Source organism: Sus scrofa, chromosome 6 (genome assembly GCF_054392235.1).
Source record: "Sus scrofa isolate SSC_HxYL_T2T_F1_AM1 chromosome 6, Sscrofa_HxYL_maternal_Yorkshire_Landrace_v2.0, whole genome shotgun sequence".
In the NCBI taxonomy this organism is placed as follows: domain Eukaryota; kingdom Metazoa; phylum Chordata; class Mammalia; order Artiodactyla; family Suidae; genus Sus; species Sus scrofa.
Genome location: NC_139388.1, coordinates 97,424,734 through 97,444,756, shown reverse-complemented (window position 1 = coordinate 97,444,756; position 20,023 = coordinate 97,424,734). Strand labels below are relative to the sequence as shown.

The following is a 20,023-nucleotide window of genomic DNA, read 5'->3' as shown; positions in this document are numbered from 1 at the left end:
GCCTGGGATATACTGTCCTCTTCTTTCTCCCTTTTTGGGGCCCACCTCCTCTCTGCTCCCTTTCTCTTGGGCCTTTCTCTCCCAACCTTCCTACACAAAACCTCAGCATCCCATCTTTGTTTCTTTTGCAGGGCAATTCAGTATCGGCATTGTCTTATCTTCTCCATCCAGGCCCTAAGGTGCTTTTACCTCTGCGATAAAGACTGCCCTCCCCCTGGAAAAGGTCACAAACTGACAGCCGGATGGCCAAGTCCAGCCCACCTCCTGTTTTTGTAAATGAAGCATTTTTGAAACACAGCTGCCCCATCATTTACATATTGGCTACGGCTTTCATGCTACAATGAGGTGTCCAGTAGACCATCGGAGCCCCTAAAGCCAAAAATGTTTACTATCTGCTCCTTTACAGAAAAAGTTTGCCAACCCTTACCCTAGAATGAGGAAGCTCAGAATCATTTTGTTTTTCTTTTTTCTTTTTTCTTTTTTTTTTTTTGTCTTTTCTTAGGCTGCACCCAAGTGGCATATGGAGGTTCCCAGACTAGGGGTCGAATCGGAGCTGTAGCCGCTGGCCTAAGCCAGAGCCACAGCAATGCGGGATCCGAGCTGCATCTTCCACCTACACCATAGCTCATGGCAATGCCGGATCGTTAACCCACTGAGTGAGGCCAGGGATTGAACCCGCAACCTCATGGTTCCTAGTCGGATTCATTAACCACTGAGCCACGACAGGAACTCCCATTTTGTTTTTCTAAATAGCATTGTTTCACTCCTCCATTCATAACTGCGGTTTGCTATGTCCTGGCCATGTCCCATGCTTTCAGCTGCATTGTTTTCTCTCTTTCTTGCAACAGTCAGTCCTTGGAAGTATGTACCCCATTTTGCAGGTGGAGAAACTGAGTCTTAGAGAGATTGAGTGACTTCCTCCAATGGGTAGAGCCGGGGTTTGGACTGAGGCCTGGCTGTCCTGGAGCCTCAGTTGGGAACCTCTCTACTATTGGGTCTAACAGCTGAGCACCCCATGTGCTGGTTACGGTCATCCACTCCTTGGCAGCTGGTCCTCCTTGAGAGCAGGGGCCCAGGACTGACTTCTCTTATCCCAGCTCCCAGTGACAGGTGGGCAGGTAGCTGACACCAGTGGGTGTATCCATGGGAACGGAATTGTGTATCCTCTGGGCTTGGGTCTCAGTGGCTTAAGAACCCCTCTCTCCTCTCCTCCCCACCTCCCGAGGTTTGAGAGGCAGGCGAGGACATGTGAAGCCCTAGGATACGGCTCATTGCCCCCTGACCTTTGACCCTCCTTGAAATTGAGCTCTGTGATGATTAGATTTCTCCCCAGGCTCTTTTGGAAGAATTTTTTTTTAAAGTCTTGTGTTTTAAAGTGTTAAAAATAAAGCATAGTCATTGTAAATAATTTGGAAAAATCAAGAAACTGCAAAGAGCAAGATTGAAACTGTCCATAAACCTCTTCTACCCAAAGAAACTCACCAGTGCCGAGGTACAGCTCCTTCCAGTCTTTTTTCTATAAATACAGATACGTGCTTTTTGTTTGATAAATGGGTCTCATACTATAATATTATTTTGTTGCCTTTGGGGGTGGGGGGGTGAGCATTTTCATTAGGTATTTTTTAAGAGCATCTTTAAAAAGCTTTTTTTCCTTCCTACCAAAGTGCTTGTTCAATGCAGAGGACTTGGCAGTGGGTATGGGGGGGTGGGGGTGGGGGGGGAAGCACCAAGCAAAAGCAATCCATTATCTTTTTACTTTCTAGAAAGAACTTCTGTTAACATTTTGGTGTGTGCCCTTCTGGTATGTCCTTTTTGATTTTAATTGGAATTGCATTAAATTTATAAATTAATTTGAGGAGAACTGACATCTTTACAATATCGAGCCTTCCCTTCCAGGAGAAAGTTATGTCTCTCCATTTATTCAAGTCTTCTTTTATGTCCCCCAGTAAAGTTTTGTAGTTTTTTTGATAGAGAAATTGTACATTTATTGTACTTTATTTTTTGTGTGTGGTTGCTTCTGTAAATAGGGTCTCTTTTTTTCCCCTTGGAATTCCTCACTGTTTATTGCTGATTTATAGGATGGCTATACATTTTGCTATATATGTTTTATATGCCGGCCCCTGGACAAGCTCTCTGTTTACTCTCTGCAAGGTTTTCATGTGATTCTCTTGAGTTTTTAAGAGAAGGGTAATAAGCATCTGCGAATAATATGATGTCTCTTTTCTGATTGCGCTACCATGATTTGTTATATTCATGTTATATACACTCTCATTTTAAAGACTATTTTATTTGTTTTTTTTAATGGTTATTTCCCCAATACAATTTTTTTTTTCTACTGTACAGCATGATGACCCAGTTACTCTATACAGAGAACCACCATATGACCCAGCAATCCCACTCGTGGGCATATATCCAGACAAAACTTTCCTTAAAAAAGACACATGCACTCACAGGTTAACTGCAGCACTTTTCACAATAGCCAAAACATGGAAACAATCCAAACGTCCATCAATAGGGACTGTTTTATTAAGGAGGATGTCTGCGTATACATTTAGGAAGAATGGTATAAGGAGTCCCTATGTACCCACCACCTGGCCCCAGCAGCAAGCAACTCGTTACCTTTCATCACTTATTTGATCACTATTGCATCCACCCCTCTCACGTTATTTTGAAGTTACTCCCAGACAATGCATCATGCCATCATATACCCGGACTATTAATGCCTGCAAGTGGTTCTGCCATATGGGTGGGTTTTAATATATTGAGTAATTTTCTGCTTTTGAACATCAAGTTGTTTCTTTTTTTTTTTCAATATTATGTCGAGAACATCCTTCAACATAAATGTTTGTGTATCTCTAACTTTTTCTAAATTTATACCCGTAGAAATGGAATTACTGGATCATATGGTATTTTGATCTCTTATTTTCCTTTAAACACATACACACAATCACATGATGTCTTTTCTGATTAGAAATATAACACATGTTCACTGCAGAACTTTTTGAAAATACAGGAAAACACGAAGAAGGAAATTAAAGTCACACACTCTCCTCAGAGAGAACCGCTCTTAACTTCTGGGGATGCGTTCGTCTTGTCTTGTGTTCCGCACATGCTCAACCTGCTTTTGCACCCACCCAGCCACCCCACCACGCACTCACATGGATGTACACTTGTGTTACAAACTAAGCCTGCCAGAATACCAGCGTGGGGGCAGGGAGGACAGCAGACCTATTTGTTCATCTTTTAGAGCATTCACTATTGTTATTTATTTATTTTTCTCTTTACAGCTGCATCCACAGCATATGGAAGTTTCCAGGCTAGGGGTGAAATCGAGGCTCCAGCTGCTGACCTACACCACAGCCATAGCAACACCGGATCTGAGCCACATTTTCAGCAGCTTGCGCAACACTGGATTTTTACCCACTGAGCGAGGCAAGGATCAAACTCACACTATGTTGAGCTCTTAACACGCTGAACCACCATAGGAACTCCTAAAACACTCACTTTAAAAAACATTTTTTTCCAGCATAATTGAACAACCCAGATGCCCATCAGTGGATGGTGAATGGGTAAGTAAAAGGTGGTACATCCTTAGAAAGTAATACTGTTTAATAATAAAAACGAATGAAATACTGATACAGGCTACAGCATGGATGAAGCTCAGAACACTGTGCTCAATGAAAGATGCTGAGATGACTTCACTAACCACACGCTGCATGAGTCCACTGATATGAGGTGCTCAGAAAAGACAAATGTCTAGACAGAAAGTAAATTAGTGGTTGCCTGGGGCTGGAGGGTGAGGGGTGAAAACACTGATGGATTGTAAGGGGGCACCAGGGATCTTATTGGGGTGATAGAAAAGTTCAAAAACTGGAATGTGGAGATGGTCACACAATTCAGTTAATTTATTTTTATTTTTTTGTCTTTCTAGGGCCACGCCCTCGGCATATGGAGGTTCCCAGGCTAGGGGTCTAATCAGAGCTGTAGCTGCCGGCCTACACCAGAGCCACAGCAACGCCAGATCCAAGCCATGTCTCTGACCTACACCACAGCTCATGGCAACGCAGGATCCCCAACCCACTGGGCGAGGCCAGGGACCGAACCTGCAACCTCATGGTTCCTAGTTGGATTCGTTTCCGCTGTGCCACGACAGGAACTCCCACAATTTAGTCAATTTACTCAGAATCATTATACACTTAAAGTGGTGAGTTTTGTAGAATTTCTTAACATAAATACTATCTCAACGAAGTTGATTTTTTTTTTTTTTTTTTTTAAAGAACAAAGGGTGTTCCAGTTTTGGCTCATCAGGTTAAGAACCCAACTAGTATCCATGAGGATGTGCAATCAATCCCAGCTTCACTCAGCAGATTCAAGATCCGTGCATTGCCACAAGCTGTGGTGTAGGTCACATTGGCAGCTCAGATGTGGCATTGCTGTGGCTGTGGCTGTGGCTGTGGCTGGCAGCTGCAGCTCTGATTCAGCCCCTAGCCTGGAAACTTCCTTGTGTTGCAGGTGTGCCCTAAAAAGAAAAAAAAAAAGAATAAAGGATTATTTGGGAAAATAAGAAAGCAAAGAAAACAAAACAAGAAATATATTAAGAGTTCCTGCTGTGGTGCAGTGGGTTAAAGAATCCAGGGTTGCTGCAGCTGCAACTCAGATTCAGTCCCTACCTTGAGAGAGAACTTCCATATGCTGTGAGTGTAGCCATAAAAAAAAAAAAAAAAAAAAAAAGAAAGATAAGAAATCAATTACATAGGACTGTCACTTGTGTTGTGTTGAAATGTCCCCTATGCTTATGTCGGTGAAATCCTTCCTCATCTTCCTTCTACTCTTCCTCTTCTAATGTGGGGTCACATTGCATCTCCTGCCTTATAACCATCTTTCACCTAAAAAATATATCATGGGGAGTTCCTATCAAGGCTCAGTGGTTAATGAATCCTACTAGGAACCATGAGGTTGCGGGTTCCATCTCTGGCCTTGCTCAGTGGGTTAAGAATCCAGTGTTGCCCTGAGCTATCGCAGACCTGGCTTGGATCTGGCGTTGCTATGGCTGTGGTGTAGGCTGGCGGCTACAGCTCCAATTCGACCCCTAGCCTGAGAACCTCCATATGCCGCGGGAGTGGCCCTAGAAAAGACAAAAAGACCAAAAAAAAAAAAAAGTCATGGATATTTTCCAAGTCATTAAATGCTTACTGCTATATATATATTATATATATAATATATATATCAAATTGATTTAGTTACTATGTCTCCGGTGTCGAACATATGTTAACAGCTCCTTTGTAGCTTTCTTTTCTTTTGCGAAATTTGCCCTTTGCACATGTTTCTGTTGGAGTATTTGTCTTTTTAAAGAGTTTTGAGTGCCTTTTATATGATAAGAACATCACCCTTTATTCTGCCATACATGTAGCCAATATTGTTTCCAAGGTTGTTGTTCGCCATTTAATTTTGTTTATGGGGGTTTTGAAATCTACACATTGTGGACTATTTCTTTGGAGTTATCACTTTCTCCTATGGCTTTTGACTTTATGGAAATGCCTAGGGAGGCGTCCTCCACCTCAGTATTGTGTAAAATTCACCTATATTGTCTTTTTAGGTACTTTTATAATGTTTTCCCTGCTTCCTTCCCTCACTTTCTTGCTATTTAATCTTTACTCCAACTGGAACTTAGTTTGATATATGGCTTAAGATTGGAATCTAACTGAAATTTTCCCCAAATAATTGAATAATTGTCTCAGCACAATTAATGAATAATTCATCTTCTACCTACTGATTAGAAATAGCCACGTTTATCATGTCTTAGATACTTATCTCTGCTTGAATCTCTTTTGGTGGGGTTTTAACTCATTCCATTGATCTATCTGTATTTTCATATGCCATTAGGACATGGTTTTAGTTATTTCGACTTTATGATATATTTTAAATATGGCAGTGCAAGTCATCTCTCATCTCTTTTTAGTCTTTTAGTCTATCTCCTGTGTAGTCTTCCAGATGTATTTTAGAATCATTTTGCCATGATTCTGATTGGACTTGTATTAAATTGAAAAAGTTAATTTGGAGAAAAATGGACGCCTCAATCCTTGACCCTGGCTACCCAGGAACATAACGTGCTTCCTCATTTAAATCTATTTTTGTGTCTCTCACTTAAGATGTTGTTGTCATTTTTAACTTGGAATTGGTTTATAATTGGTTATTTAATGTTTTGTTGATATTGTAAAGGAAATCTTTTTGCCATTAAGTTTTTACCGATGGTTGCTGATTTAAAGAAACAATTCGTGCTAACTGGCCATTGAACTCGACTCCCTACTAGTTCTTTCTAGTTTTCACATTTAGGGATTCTTTTAAGAGTTTTAAAGAAACCATTTATATCATTTGCAAATAAGAATTTTTTTTTTTCTTATGGAGTTCCTTTTGTGGCGCAGTGGTTAACGAATCCGACTAGGAACCATGAGGTTGGGGTTCGGTCCCTGCCCTTGCTCAGTGGGTTAACGATCCGGCGTTGCCGTGAGCTGTGGTGTAGGTTGCAGACGCGGCTCAGATCCCGAGTTGCTGTGGCTCTGGCGTAGGCCGGTGGCTATAGCTCCGATTCGACCCCTAGCCTGGGAACCTCCATATGCCGTGGGAGCGGCCCAAGAAATAGCAACAACAACAACAACAACAACAACAACAAAAAAAGACAAAAAAAAAAGAATTTTTTTTTCTTTCCAAGAATGTTGCCTGTAAATTCTTTATCCTCTTCATCTCATTGGTTAATAGTGTAGTAGACTCTTTGCATGTCTCCTTTTCTTCCCCCTTTAATGAGAATGCCTCTAGGATTTCACCACTAGTTGATATTAAAGGCCAATTTGAACAGAAGATGCTTCAGGGAAGTATCTTTTCCAGAGCTGGTTTATTAAGCATTCTTAACAGCAGTAGATGTTGAATTTTATCAAATGTTTTCCTGCATTTTGTGAGTTGATCATATTTTTTTCCCTTTGAACTGTTGATGTGATGGAATGATATTCACAGATTTCTTTATATTGAACCACCCTTCCATTCCTGGAATACAACTCTGTGGTCATGGTATGTTCTCCTTAAAATATTCTGGTCGATTCTACTTGCCAGTACTTTATTGAGAATTTTCCTAGCAATATTCAGAAGTTGGTCGTTTTATTTTGGTTCGGTTTGTCAGTCTCTGTTATCAGGAATTTGCTAGCTGAGTGAAAAGAGCTGGGAGGATTTTCATATTTTTTACGCTGCAGCACAATTTCTATGTATGGGAATTATCTAGTGTATTATTCAACGTTTGGGGGAAGAATCTTGCCCATAAAACCTGAGCCAAGCATCTTTCTTAGCAGCCCTCCTCCTTCCCCAGCACACACAATTTTACCCTTCTCTCCCAGGAGGCATCTTTGAGTATGCGGACGGCCCCAACGCCCAGGTCATGAATGCCGAGGAGCACGCCTTTCGATTTTCTGCCAACATCATCAACAGAAACAGGACTCTGCTGCCCAACACAACCTTGACCTACGACATCCAGAGGATTCACTTCCACGACAGCTTCGAGGCCACCAAGAAGGGTGAGTGTGTCACCCCCACTGCTCTCTTCCTGGCCTGGGGTGGGGCAGCAGGTGGAGTTTCAGGCTGCGTTTGCTGTCCAAGGTCCTGAAAACAGGCCACGCTCCGGGTAGATTTGAGGCTCAGAGTATTTTCTGCCCAGTTTCAGGACCAGCCTCAGGCCTGGTTCAGCCTAGGCTGTGTCATCTCCCAGGAGTGGTGGCCAGGCCACAGACAGAGGCCGTGAGGGAATGAGGGGCCTTGGGAAGGTGTGGGATATGAAGGGTGAGGGCCTGAGGTGGGTGAGGAGGCCAGCCAGGTCTCCAAAACCTCTGAACCAATGCCAGCATTTTCAAACTTATTTTTTCTTTCACTGAAATCCTACCCAGTATATCAGTATTTAGAATATACACATAAAAGGTAAAGTTCAAATATGCAACATCCACTTGCCATAAAAAGACTTACGAAAAACAAAAACAGCTGCTTCTATGACTACAACAATTTGACCCCAGAGACTATGAATGACATTTGAAGTCTGACACTGGCTTCAGCATTCAGTTATGTTTCCATGTTTTGTTTTGGCTGCATACAAACAAGAACACTATAATTCACAAAAATAATTGTAGTAAATCCAGTCAAACCGTTTTCCCCATGCATGAATTTTAAAAATCAAAAGTAAAATATCGGGCTGCATTATTTCACATTAGTGACACATTTATAATAAACTCCAGTGACTGCACAGAAGGGCCTGAAGAATGTTATTCTAAGATACACACACACACACACACACAAAATGAAGTAAATTTTCACTATTTGAATGAGCTAGCAGTTTCCAGTGTGACATATAGCGCATTTGAATATACCAGTATGCTCTTTTGTTACTGTCTTTAAAAATATTGTTCATATACATTTAATTGGAATTTAATTTAAAGACTTAGATAACTCTGGAAATAACTTCCATAGAATCCTAGTGTTCCATGGAATTCCACTAAGACAATCTCAGACCTAAGGAATGTCATTTTCAGGGAAAGCTAGATCATCCTTCCTATAATATGCTATCATAGCCCCTTGCTTTTCTTCTTCAAGGCCCTTATCACAATTTGTAGTTAAATAATTGTGTTATTTAATGTCTTTTCCTTCTCTCCAGCAGCACTGAAAGGAATCCTCTCTCTTATTAACTGATAGAACCTTGGCACCTAAAAGACTGGCATAAAGGAGTTCCCACTGCAGCTCAGTGGTAACAAACACGACTGGTATCCATGTGGATGCAGGTTCAATCCCTGGCCTTGCTCGGTGGGTTAAGGATCCTGTGTTGCTGTGGCTGTGGTGTAGGCTGGCAGCTGCAGCTCTGATTCAACCCCTAGCCTGGGAACTTCCATATGCCGCAGGTATGGCCCTAAAAAGAAAAAGAAAAAAAAAATAAAGACTGGCATATAGTAAGTGCTCAATAAAATAACCACCGAATGAATCAGTGGATGAGTACTGTGAGACTGGGGTATGGGAGGCTGAGCATCATTGCCCAGGATCCCTGTCAGCTGAGCTGACAGAAAGCATTATCCATGTATCTTGCGAAAACAGACCCATCCACAAGATCCCCTGTCTTTCTAAGGGGCTCCCAGTAGCTATGAAGGTCTCCTGGGCGCTCAGTGTGGCGCCAAACTGCTGCCTGATGCTGGCTCTGTTTTCCAAAGCCCCATTGCAAACCCCACAGCTCAGCACAGAAAGGCAGCATAGCACAAGCGTAGAGACAGACTGCTTGGACCTGCACCCTGTCTGATCTGATATTCATTGTGTGACCATGCCCAAAACACCTGGTGCCTCAGTTTTTTAATCTACAAAATGGGCACACCTGTGTGAAGTGCTTAGAAGAGTGTCTGGTGCATATGATGCACCATTGGACTTTGGTGGCTGTGCTCTTCACCCACTGAGCCATCAGGTCAAGGGCCTCACACCTGCAGGCACTTTCCTGCTACTGGTCCCTGTCTTACCTGCCCCGCTCCCCCTTGCTTTGTGCACTGAAAGTCAGCAGCTGGGGGGGGAGTAGTCCCTGAAATTGAACATAGTTGGTGCTGACAGTTTTGAGGCCACAGCCTCAGTGTCGACCTGCACACAAACTAAGGCACCCCACTCTATTAGCCTTGCCCATAGCTCCATCACTCCTCTCCGCATGCTGGCGTGCAGGCCTCCACATCCTCCTAGCTCTCTCCCAGCATGCCCTGTGGCCAACACCATGCAGTCAGGTCTCTACCTCCCTGCTGCGAGTCCATGCTGGCACCCTCTGCCAGGCCTTGTCCAGCTAGAAGATGACTGAACTCAATCAAAACTGCTTGGTAAAAAGGTCAGGACACAGAACAAATGCCTGGAGACAGAACACAGAGGCTTGTGTGGGCACAACCAGCCCAAGGGCTAAGTGGTGTCTTCTGTCCATTTTTCCTAAAACTCACTAAAATAACATGATGACTCTCTAGTGGTGCACCTGCTGTTCAGGGCGGAGACCTTCGCCAGCAGTGAGCCCAGGGCAGCACTTCAGAGCCTGCTGAGGCACTTCCTCCTGTGGGAACTCAGTCCTGCACTGTATGGAATTGCCTGGCAGTGAGTAGATCAGAGCCAGAAACACTCAGCTCTGGAAGTCCAGCCAGATTGGTACAGGTGACCAAAGCCACAGCCCCTCCCCACCCCACAGATCACGTGACTTGTTTGTCTGAGGGCCTGTCTAGTCTAGTCCCAACGTGACCCTCCAGCCACATCTGTGCCCCTTGATCCCTCAGCCCCTGGGTTCTAGCCATCCCTGCCATCCTCAGGGTGCCATGCCTCCTCCCATCTCAGGGCTTTTGCACAGGCTGCTCCCTTTCCATGTAATTCCCTTTCCCATCCCACCTCTGCCCTGCCCTTTGTCTAAATAACTCCTCCTTCTCCTTTCAGCCTTCTGGTCCTCAGGGAGCCCTCCCCAAGTCCCCAGGCAAGGTCAGGTCTCCCTGGTTCCACCTTATAACACTCCGGGCTTTTTGTTCACATCCCTGGCCCCTGGCTGTATGGATGTGGGCATAATTATGTGATTGTTATCCATCTCTTCCGTTAGATGGCACATCCCTTTGCCTTTTCACTGGTGTACTATAGAATCAGGGTTCTGACTGCTGGTGCCATACACTAGTTTTGGCTGGTTTTGAACTTCACAAAAATAGAATACTAACATGTGCTTTTTTGAGTCTTGCTTCATTCAACCTGCAGTAGATCTGTGAGATTCATCTATGTTGGTGGATGTAATGGTAGTCTCTTGTTCTTTATTGTTTCCATTATATGAGTAGATCCCAGTTTTTAAAGCATCTTATTTACCGTTGGATATTTGCGTTGCTTCCATTTGAGGCCACACAGTGGTGCTGCTATGAACCTTCTTGTCCATGTCTTTTGGCGCACACATGTGCACATTTTTTTGTTGGGTACCTATCTAGGAGTGCAAGGGTGAGGTCCTCTGATGTGCATATGTTCAGGCTAAGAGTTTTTCAGGGTTGCTGTACCCATGGGCATCCCCCACCTCACCCCAAGTAACGCAGGACAGCTGTAGTTGCTCCACAGGTCTGCTAACTCGTGGGAAAGTTGGTTTTCTTTTTGGTGGTGTATATGGTGGATGTCTCAGTGTGGTCTTAACTTTGTATTTCCCTGATGGCCAGAGATATTGAGCATCTTTAGCATCTTTTCATATGCTAATGGATCATTTGAATCTCCTCTTTCCTGGAGTGCCTTTTGGAGCCTTTCAACCACTTTTGAAAATTGAGTTGCCTGTCATTTTCTTATTGATTTATAGGAGTCTTTTATATATTCTGGATACACAGCCTTTGTTGGAGATATGTATTGCATATATGTGTTGCAGATAAGCCTGCCTTTTCACTCTCTTAGTAGTATCTTTTGAGGAGCAAAGTTTTTTTATTGAAAGGAGTCCAATTTATCAATATTTTCCATTATAGCTAATGCCTTTTGTGTTCCATTTTTGTCTATTCTAAGGTCATGAGGATATTCTCCTTTGTTCTCTTCTAGAAGCTCTTTGGTTTTCTCTTTCATAGTTAGCTGGATGAGCAATCTCGAATTGATTTTCTGGGTATGGTGGGAGGTGTGGGGTAAGGTTTATTTTTCCCTATGCAATGCTGGTGGGAGTGAAAACTGGTTCAGCGTTTTGGGAGAACTGTTTGGAAGGATCTACTAAAGGGAAATGTATGTTTGCAAGGAAGTTCCTAGCCACTTTTTTTTTTTTTTTATTTTGTCTTTTTACCCTTTAGGGCCTCACCTATGGCATATGGAGGTTCCCAGGCTAGGGGTCTAATCGGAGCTGTAGCTGCCAGCCTACACCAGAGCCACAGCAACGCAGCATCCGAGCTGCGTCTGCGACCTACACCACAGCTCACGGCCATGCCGGATCCTTAACCCACTGAGCGAGGTCAGGGATCGAACCCGCAACCTCACAGTTCCTAGTCGGATTCGTTTCCACTGCACCACTATGGGAACTCTGCCACTTTCTTGACAATAGCCAAAAGTTGGAAATAAATTGAAGGTCCATCCACAGAAGAAGGGATAGCAGTTATACAGTGGTACAATTATACAGTGGTACAGTTATACAGTGGAGTTGAATCAGCAGTAAAAACAGAACCAACTCTTTCCACATGCACAGCATCGTGGATGGGGCTCATAGACATACTGTTGAGTGAATGGATAGTGATTGCCTCTGAGGAAGGGAGTCCAGTGGATATTAACTGGAAAGGGGAATTCAGAACCTTCTTCAGGGTTGGAAATGTTCTATACTTTGATCTAAGCAGTAGTTACTTGAGTACAGCTACATGTAAAAATTCATAAAAGTCTGTGCTTAGAATTAATGCACTTTCCTGTATTATATTATATCTCAATAAAAAAAGATTTAAGTGGCACCTCTCTGCCATCACTCTCCCTTAGTGTCCTTCTGATAATATACCTAAGACAGACCCCTGCTGTGTTTAGAAGTACCACTGTCTGACCCTGGAGGCATTTCTGCTGTTGGATCATGCGCCCCCATTGGGCCCCCTCCATCCCTCGGGGAACCCTATATTCTCTGATCTTTATTTTTTCCTTTGATCTTTGGTTTTTAAAAATGTGTTCCTCAGGAGCATCATTAGGCCTCTTCCAGGGGGGTGAACTTGGGCCTCATTCTAATTAACCCAATGATAATTCATTTTCTCTAGGCAGAGGTTCTCATCACGGCTGGATCCGGCCACCTTGGGCCATATGGGCTGAGGGGGTGCAGAGGCGTGGAGCCTGGCACTGCCTGCCCCGCCAGCACTGGGTGAATGAGTCCCCCCTCCACATGAGGCCCAGGAGGCCTTTCCCCATTAACAGGGACTTTCAGTTATTGTCTTTATTTTAAATGTTTTGTGGAAAATTAAAAGATGAGTCACTGCCAGAGATTGCCTGAGCCAACAACCCAGAGAGCGTCTGTGTTTTCTTCCAAGCCTGACCGGAGTGGGCCTGGAATCGACCCAGCCCTCCCCAGGCAACTCCGCCTTCACTTATTCTCTGGGCTGCTCAATTCCTTTTAAGACACAAATTGATTGGGATAATTTTTGCTATAACTACAATTGCCATGGAAAGGGGGTTGGGGCGGGCGGGGGACTGCATTCAGCCTGTGGACTCCTGCAATGACTGTGAACCACTGAGTTACTGTAAAATGACCAGAAAATGGATTCAAAATTGAAGCCACAAATAATGTAATTACTGCTGTGTATGCTTGGGGCTGCCAGAACAAGAGTTGGCTGCTGCCCTGGAAACATCTGGAGATAAAGCTGCTGCTGTTTCTGCGGCTGCTATAACCCTACCCTGAACCCTTTGGGCCAGCAGTGTTCATCCAGGCTGGAAGATCCTCCAGGGGTGGAAGAAATTTGGAGGAACAGGAACAGGGATGTGGAGAGAGGCCATGGAGAAGACATAGGTGGAGGACAGGGTGGATGCTTCCCATACCCGAGAGTGAGATGTAATCACTACCTCTCTGGCAGAATGAAACGCAGTGTGGTGGCCACCACAATATTCCACTACTGCCACCCCCATCAGCAGCAAGGCACCATCACCACAGTTACTGCTATCACCGTCAGCCATGGTGTCCCCTCCACGCCTCACAATGTCACCATCACCATCCTCATCCCCACTGTCATCATCAGCCTCACTGCAGTGGTAGCAACGTCTTCAGCATCACCAGCCTCATCAGTGCCAACCATAGCACCACCATTACTGTCGTTACCATCTCTGCTGCAATCACGGCATTAACATCATCACGACCAATGTTATCGATACCATTAAAACCGCTCTCGACTCCATTCTCATCCCTGCCAACATTTCCACCTCTACAGTCATCAGCACCATCACCGTCATGGCATCAGCATCTGTTTTGTCCCCTCCCATCATCACCAACATCAGCAGCGCCACTGTCATCGTCTCCTCTCATCAGCGCTTACTTTACCGTCATCATTCATTCCTACCGTCGTCATCACCGTTGCTGTCATGGCATTGACATAGTTGTCATCATCAATCCCCTCTTCATCATCTCACCACACCAGGGTCACAAAATCATCGCCATTCCACCCTCATCAGCGCCAACGCCATGATCATCCACAGCCCCACCATGGGGTCCCCCCCATCATGACTACAACAGCTACCACTACAGTCCCCTTTATCATTATCCTCACAATCAATGTCAAAATCAAAATCACTTCCTTCAAGATCCCTCTTACCATCCTCTGCAATAAATCCCATCATAATTTGTGGTGGGTCCATTCTCGCCTGCCCCAGTCAAACAGGATCCCCAGACTCTAGGCCTGGGCAGGGGGTTGGGTGAGGGTGGGGGTGGCAGGGTGGCATCTGCCTGCCTGCTTCAAGGTATGGATCCAAAAGGGAAATCCAAAAGTTGGGTTCCTGGAGGGTGCCATGGGAGGGAATGAGACAGAAAAGTTACTCAACCAAGTGTCAATCAGAAGATCCTAGAAGGAAAAGACAAAGGGTAGAGACAGTTGACAGTAGAATGGACACCAGAGACATCAGAGGGCCGCTAGAAGGTTCGAAACAGAGAGGAGGCAGAGCATGAGAGAAACCTATGGATTTCACAAGGTGCCTCCCTCCTCAGGTTTGGGCAAGAGGGAGTGACCAGGCCTGGGTGGCGGTCACTCGCTATCACTGTCTCTTCCATGTTGGAATTCAGCCTCTGTGGCTACAAAATGCTCTCACATGGTCTTTTCCTTCAGGGAGCACCTGCTCTAAGGAGACAGAGTGGTCAGAGAGACATTCAACGAACCCAGAGAGGGGGAGACCGGCATGAATGCACAGTGAGAGTGTAGGTCAGGCATGGCCTTTTTGGGATGAGGGCCCTGAAAAGGAGACCTGTCTCCAAGTTGAACCATTTACCAGCAAACTTAGCTCCAGACTGGTTCAGCAGACTCCTAGCAATGACTGCCCCCCAGAGGGCTCCGCGTTTCACCCAGACCAGAAGGGGCATTCTCTGCTGTTCCTGCAGGAGTACAAATTTCAGGAAAAATAACTACTTTATAGAACATCACCTCTTTTATTCCTAAGAGGCAGTGAGAGAGGTGGGGCGATTGTCAGCAGAGAGGCAAATACCCTGAAGACACACATTCTGACCAATGCACACAACCCTGTCTCTTTGGATCCCTTACCCCGGGCAAGAGGGGACCTTTCCCAGGGCCCATGCATTGGAGGGGCTGCCCTCACCGCCTCTGGTAGGCAACCCCTTTCAGGACAGGGGGTCTTCTCAGCAGGAACCTGTGCCCTGCCCTTCTAGTCTTTGCTCCAACCATCTAGAATCTGAAATTTCCAGCCCAGTTGGTTCTGAATTCACCTCCAGGCCTGTATAAGCTTCTGCCCTGGGCTGTCCTCCGGAGGAAAGGCCCCACTGCCACGGTCACACCGCTAGGCCCTATCTAGGGGCGGCCGGGGAACAGCTGTCTGCAAGGCGTGTGGACAGCGCTTAGACCTGGAGTGTCACATGGAGAGTTCAAGGCCACATATGGTTGAGGGTCAAGCCAGTGGTCAAAGAGAAGGGTGGGGGGTGGTGCCACCTCTCCCATCACTGGGCTAAAGTCTCCAGGCTCACCTGACTTTCCAGGTTGTTGTGAAGGCATATTTGCCAAGGTGGGAGGGAAGGGTGTGTTTTCTGCAACACTTTGTTAGCTTGACTTAAAATGTTTAAATACTGGGAGTTCCCATTGTGGCTCAGCGGAAACGAAAGCAACTAGTATCCATGAGGATGTGGGTTTGACCCCTGGCCTTGCTCAGTGGGTTACAGATCTGGCGTTGCCATGAGCTGTGGTGTAGGTCGCAGACGTGGCTCTGATCTAGCGTTACTATGGCTGTGGAGTAGGCGGGTAGCTGCAGCTAAGATTCTACCCCTAGCCTGGGAACTTCCATACGTTGCAGGTGCAGCTGTGAAAAAGCAAAAAAAAAGTTTAGAGATTTAGCCACATGGTATGTGGGCCTCTATTCTCTAGCACCGGCCTTGCAAATCTGCAGGGTGGGCCTGAGCTCAGTAGGTCATTCCCAGGGGCCCTTGGGGCAGCCGTGTGTCCGAATCCACTGTGTATGCCTGTCTTGCCTGTCTTACATGCATTACACGTGTGCACACGGTGTCGTTCCCATGGCCACAGGCTGGCATGTGTGCCGCTTCTCCACTGATGATTGAAGGTGACAGAAAGCCGAATCCTAACGGGCTTAAGCAAAGAGAGAATGTACTGAAGTTCATGTTCACGTCACTGAAGTCCAGGGTTCCACTTGCTCGCAGGGCTCATATTTCTCTCTTAGCTCTGCTCACCTCCACACTGACTCCATTTGAAGACAAGCACTGCCCTTTTTCTGTGAGCACAGGTGGCTATGGCACCTCCAGATCGTACCTTCCTCCCCGATCCTTTACCGAGAGAAAGGGCCCCCTTCCGGGGGGGGGGGGGGTCTCATGCCACCCCATTGGCTGCACGTGGTCACATGACCACCCTCCAAACCAATGGCTGTGGCCTGGGGGTGGTGAGCGAGCAGTCTGCCTTGGGTCTGGATCCCTCACCCTACTCAGAGGTTTGGAGGGGAGAAGGCAGTGGAACCCAGAGGAACACTCGAGACAGTTGCCAGATAAAGGACCATGGCTCCTGGGGAGCCCACCCCCTGATGGTCCCTGAGAGGTCCCACTTTATGGATCTTTTAGGCACAATTCCTTTATGAGCCTATGCTCCCCTTTGAGCCCCAGCTGCCCTGGGTCTGCTCATTTCAGGCTCTGCTGTGCCCAATGATGTTTGTCCTTCCCAGAAGCATCTGCTGTCTGAACTGCCTGAGCCGTTGGGCCTCCCCCAGGGTGTGAGTTGTTTGAAGGCAGGGATTCAGCATCCATTCACCCTGCAGAAGTTGATGAAGCACCTACTCAGATCGGATACTGTTCAGCACTGTTGACACAGCAGTAAACAACCCAGATCAAGCCCTTGCCTCTCTGGAGCTGACTACATCCTAGTGGGAGGAGAAAGTCAACTAATGAACAAGACTTCAGTGGTCATTTAATTAAATCAACAAGGCAGCCGTAGGTTTTCAAGAGTGTGCCTGGACAGGGATTGCTATTGCAGGTTGAGCAGTGATGCCTTACTAAGACGACACAAAGATGCAGAGACCTGGAGGAAGGGGGTGGGGAATCAGGTGGAAATCCGAAGGAAGTGCATTCCAGCCAAAGGGGACAGCACATGCAAAGGCCCTGAGGCAGGTGTGTGCTTAGTATGTTTGAGAAACATCATGGAAGCCAGTGGGGCTTGAAGGCTGTGAGAGAGGGAGAGATGGATGGGAGATGAAGTCAGAAAAGTGGTGGTGGGGAGTTCCCGAGGTGGCTCAGTAGAAACGAATCTGTCTCTTATCCATGAGGACGTGGGTTTGATCCCTGGCCTCACTCAGCGGGTCAGGAATCTGGCATTGCCATGAGCTGTGGTGTAGGTCACAGCTGCAGCTCAGATCCCACGTTGCTGTGGCTGTGGTGTAGACCAGCAGCAACAGCTGCGATTAGACCCCTAGCCTGGGAACTTCCATATGCCACGGGTGCAGCCCTAAAAAGACAGAAAGACAAAAATAAATAAATAAAATAAATTGAAGTATAGTTGGTTTACAACCTTGTGTTAGTTTCAGGTGTACAGCAAAATGATTCAGTTATACATACTTATATACATATATGTATGTATGTATGTGTGTATATATATAATTTTTTCTTTTTCAAATTCTTTTCCCTTATAGGTTATTAAAAAATATTGAGTGCATTTTGTAATATGCTATATTGTGCTATATAGTAGGTCATTGTTGTTCGCCTATTTATATATAGTAGTGTGTATGTTAACCCCAAACTCCTAATTTATCCCTCCCTCTCCTTTCCCCTTTGGTAAGTTTGCTTTCTTTCTTTCTTTCTTTCTTTTTTCTTTTTCTTTTCTTTTCTTTTTTGTCTTTTTGGGCCACACCCATGGTATATGGAGGTTCCCAGGCTAGGGGTCGAATCAGAGCCACAGCTGCCGACCTACGCCACAACCACAGCAACACCAGATCCGAGCTGCGTCTGCAACCTACACCACAGCTCATGGCAACTCTAGATCCTTAACCCACTGAGCAAGGCCAGGGGTCGAACCCACAATCTCATAGTTCCTAGTCAGATTTGTTTCCCTTGTGCCACAACAGGAACTCCTAAATTTGCTTTCTATGTCTGTGAGTTTCTATTTTATAAGTAAGTTCATTTGTATCAGTTTTTTAGATTCCACATGTAAGTGGCATCAGATGATATTTGTCTTTCTCTGTCTGGCTTACTTCACTTAATATGGTAATTTCTAGTTCCATCCATGTTGCTACAAATGGCATTATGCCATTTTTATGGCAAAGTAATATTCCACTGTGTGTGAGTGTGTGTGTGTGTGTGTGTGTGTGTGTGTGTGTGTGTGTGTGACATCTATGTCCCTTCCTGTGTCTGGGGACCTTTAGGTTGCATCTGTGTCTTGGGTATTGCAAACAGTGCTGCAGTGAGCATTGGGGTGCATGTTATCTTTTCAAATCAGAGTTTTCTCTGGATAGATGCCCAGGAGTGGGATTGCTGGATCATATGGTAACCTACTTTTAGTTTTTAAGGAGCGCCCAAACTGTCCAACTCTTCTCCATAGTGGCTGCACCAATTTCCATTCCCACCGACAGTGTATACTCATTGCCTTATTTGACTTTCCTGTGACCCCCTGAGGCAGGGGCAACAACTCCAGTTTCCAGATGAGGAAACCAAGGTTCAGAGGGGACGTCAGTCATCCACCCACAGCCCACAGCTGCCTGAGGAGACAGCACCTCTAAACCATCCTGCACTCCCTCCTCTCGTTGCAGCCTGTGACCAGCTGGCACTGGGGGTGGTGGCGATCTTCGGGCCATCCCAGGGCTCCTGCACCAATGCCGTCCAGTCCATCTGCAATGCGCTGGAGGTGCCCCACATCCAGCTGCGCTGGAAGCACCACCCGCTGGACAACAAAGACACCTTCTACGTGAACCTGTACCCGGACTACGCCTCTCTCAGCCACGCCATCCTCGACCTGGTCCAGTATCTCAAGTGGCGGTCGGCCACTGTGGTCTATGACGACAGCACAGGTGGGTAGCCCGTCCAGTGGGCCCAAGGGGAGAGGACAAGAGTGGCAGAGTCCCAGGATCGGGCTCGTTGCTGCTCACCCAACTTGGCTGCCCCAGGTGAAAAGGTCCATTCTTAGACCCAAGCTTCATCTGGTTACACCAATATTCGCCCTGCGCTCACCTATGGCCTCGAGCACACCAGCCACACTCACCCAGCCCAGCCTACTTCACACCTGCCCCACACTCCCAGCTCCACCCCAGCAGCATGCTCCAGTCTAAGCTCAGCACCCGCCGCCAGAGCGCCTGTGCTCACACCTGCATAGCCACGCCCCCACCTGCTGGCACCCTTGCATTCACACATTCTCATCTGCAGCCAATACATCCAGCTCCCTGCTGGCTATGAGCACAGGCGCTGGACTCAAACCAAACAGTCCATGGTGTGTGCCTGCCCTGAGCTTCCTAGCTGGGCAGCAGGGAGCTGCTTCCTCTCCTCCTCTTTCTTTCCAAAGACTCAAGTCCCAAAATGTTTCTTAGCCCAGCCTCTTAAGAGAGAGTGACCTTGGCAAGTCACTTAACTCATCTGGCCCTGCTTTGCCCATGTGACAAGCCCAGAGCTCCAGTGTCCCGCTTGGAGAGAGCCCTCCAGCTCTCAGCTGCCTGCGATTCAATGTCAGCCCTTGAGTACCTCCTAATGGGGAGTGGGAGTAGTGGGGAGAGAATCCCTTGGAAGAGACAATCAGAAGTTGTTTAGTTAACTCGGGATTCGCAAGCATCTCTTGAGTTGCTGCTATACCCAGAGCACCAGGGAGACGATCTCAGAGGGCAGATAACTCCCACCTCTGCTCAGTGCCCCCAGCCACAGAGA

General features: G+C 46.2%; 1 protein-coding gene across 9 annotated transcripts in view; it reads left to right on the top strand.

The window, feature by feature from the left end:
• GRIK3 (glutamate ionotropic receptor kainate type subunit 3) overlaps positions 1–20,023 on the top strand; it is a 247,961-nt gene that overhangs the window by 143,835 nt on the left and 84,103 nt on the right. For all 9 annotated transcript variants that reach the window (XR_014807464.1, XR_014807469.1, XR_014807467.1 and 6 more), the window contains 2 exons: positions 7,383–7,559; positions 18,922–19,179. Coding sequence is in view for 2 of the 9 variants with exons in the window: in XM_021095961.2 (XP_020951620.1) it covers positions 7,383–7,559; positions 18,922–19,179 (435 nt within the window). In the remaining 7 variants the exon portion in view is untranslated. The remainder of the gene's footprint in view (positions 1–7,382; positions 7,560–18,921; positions 19,180–20,023) is intronic.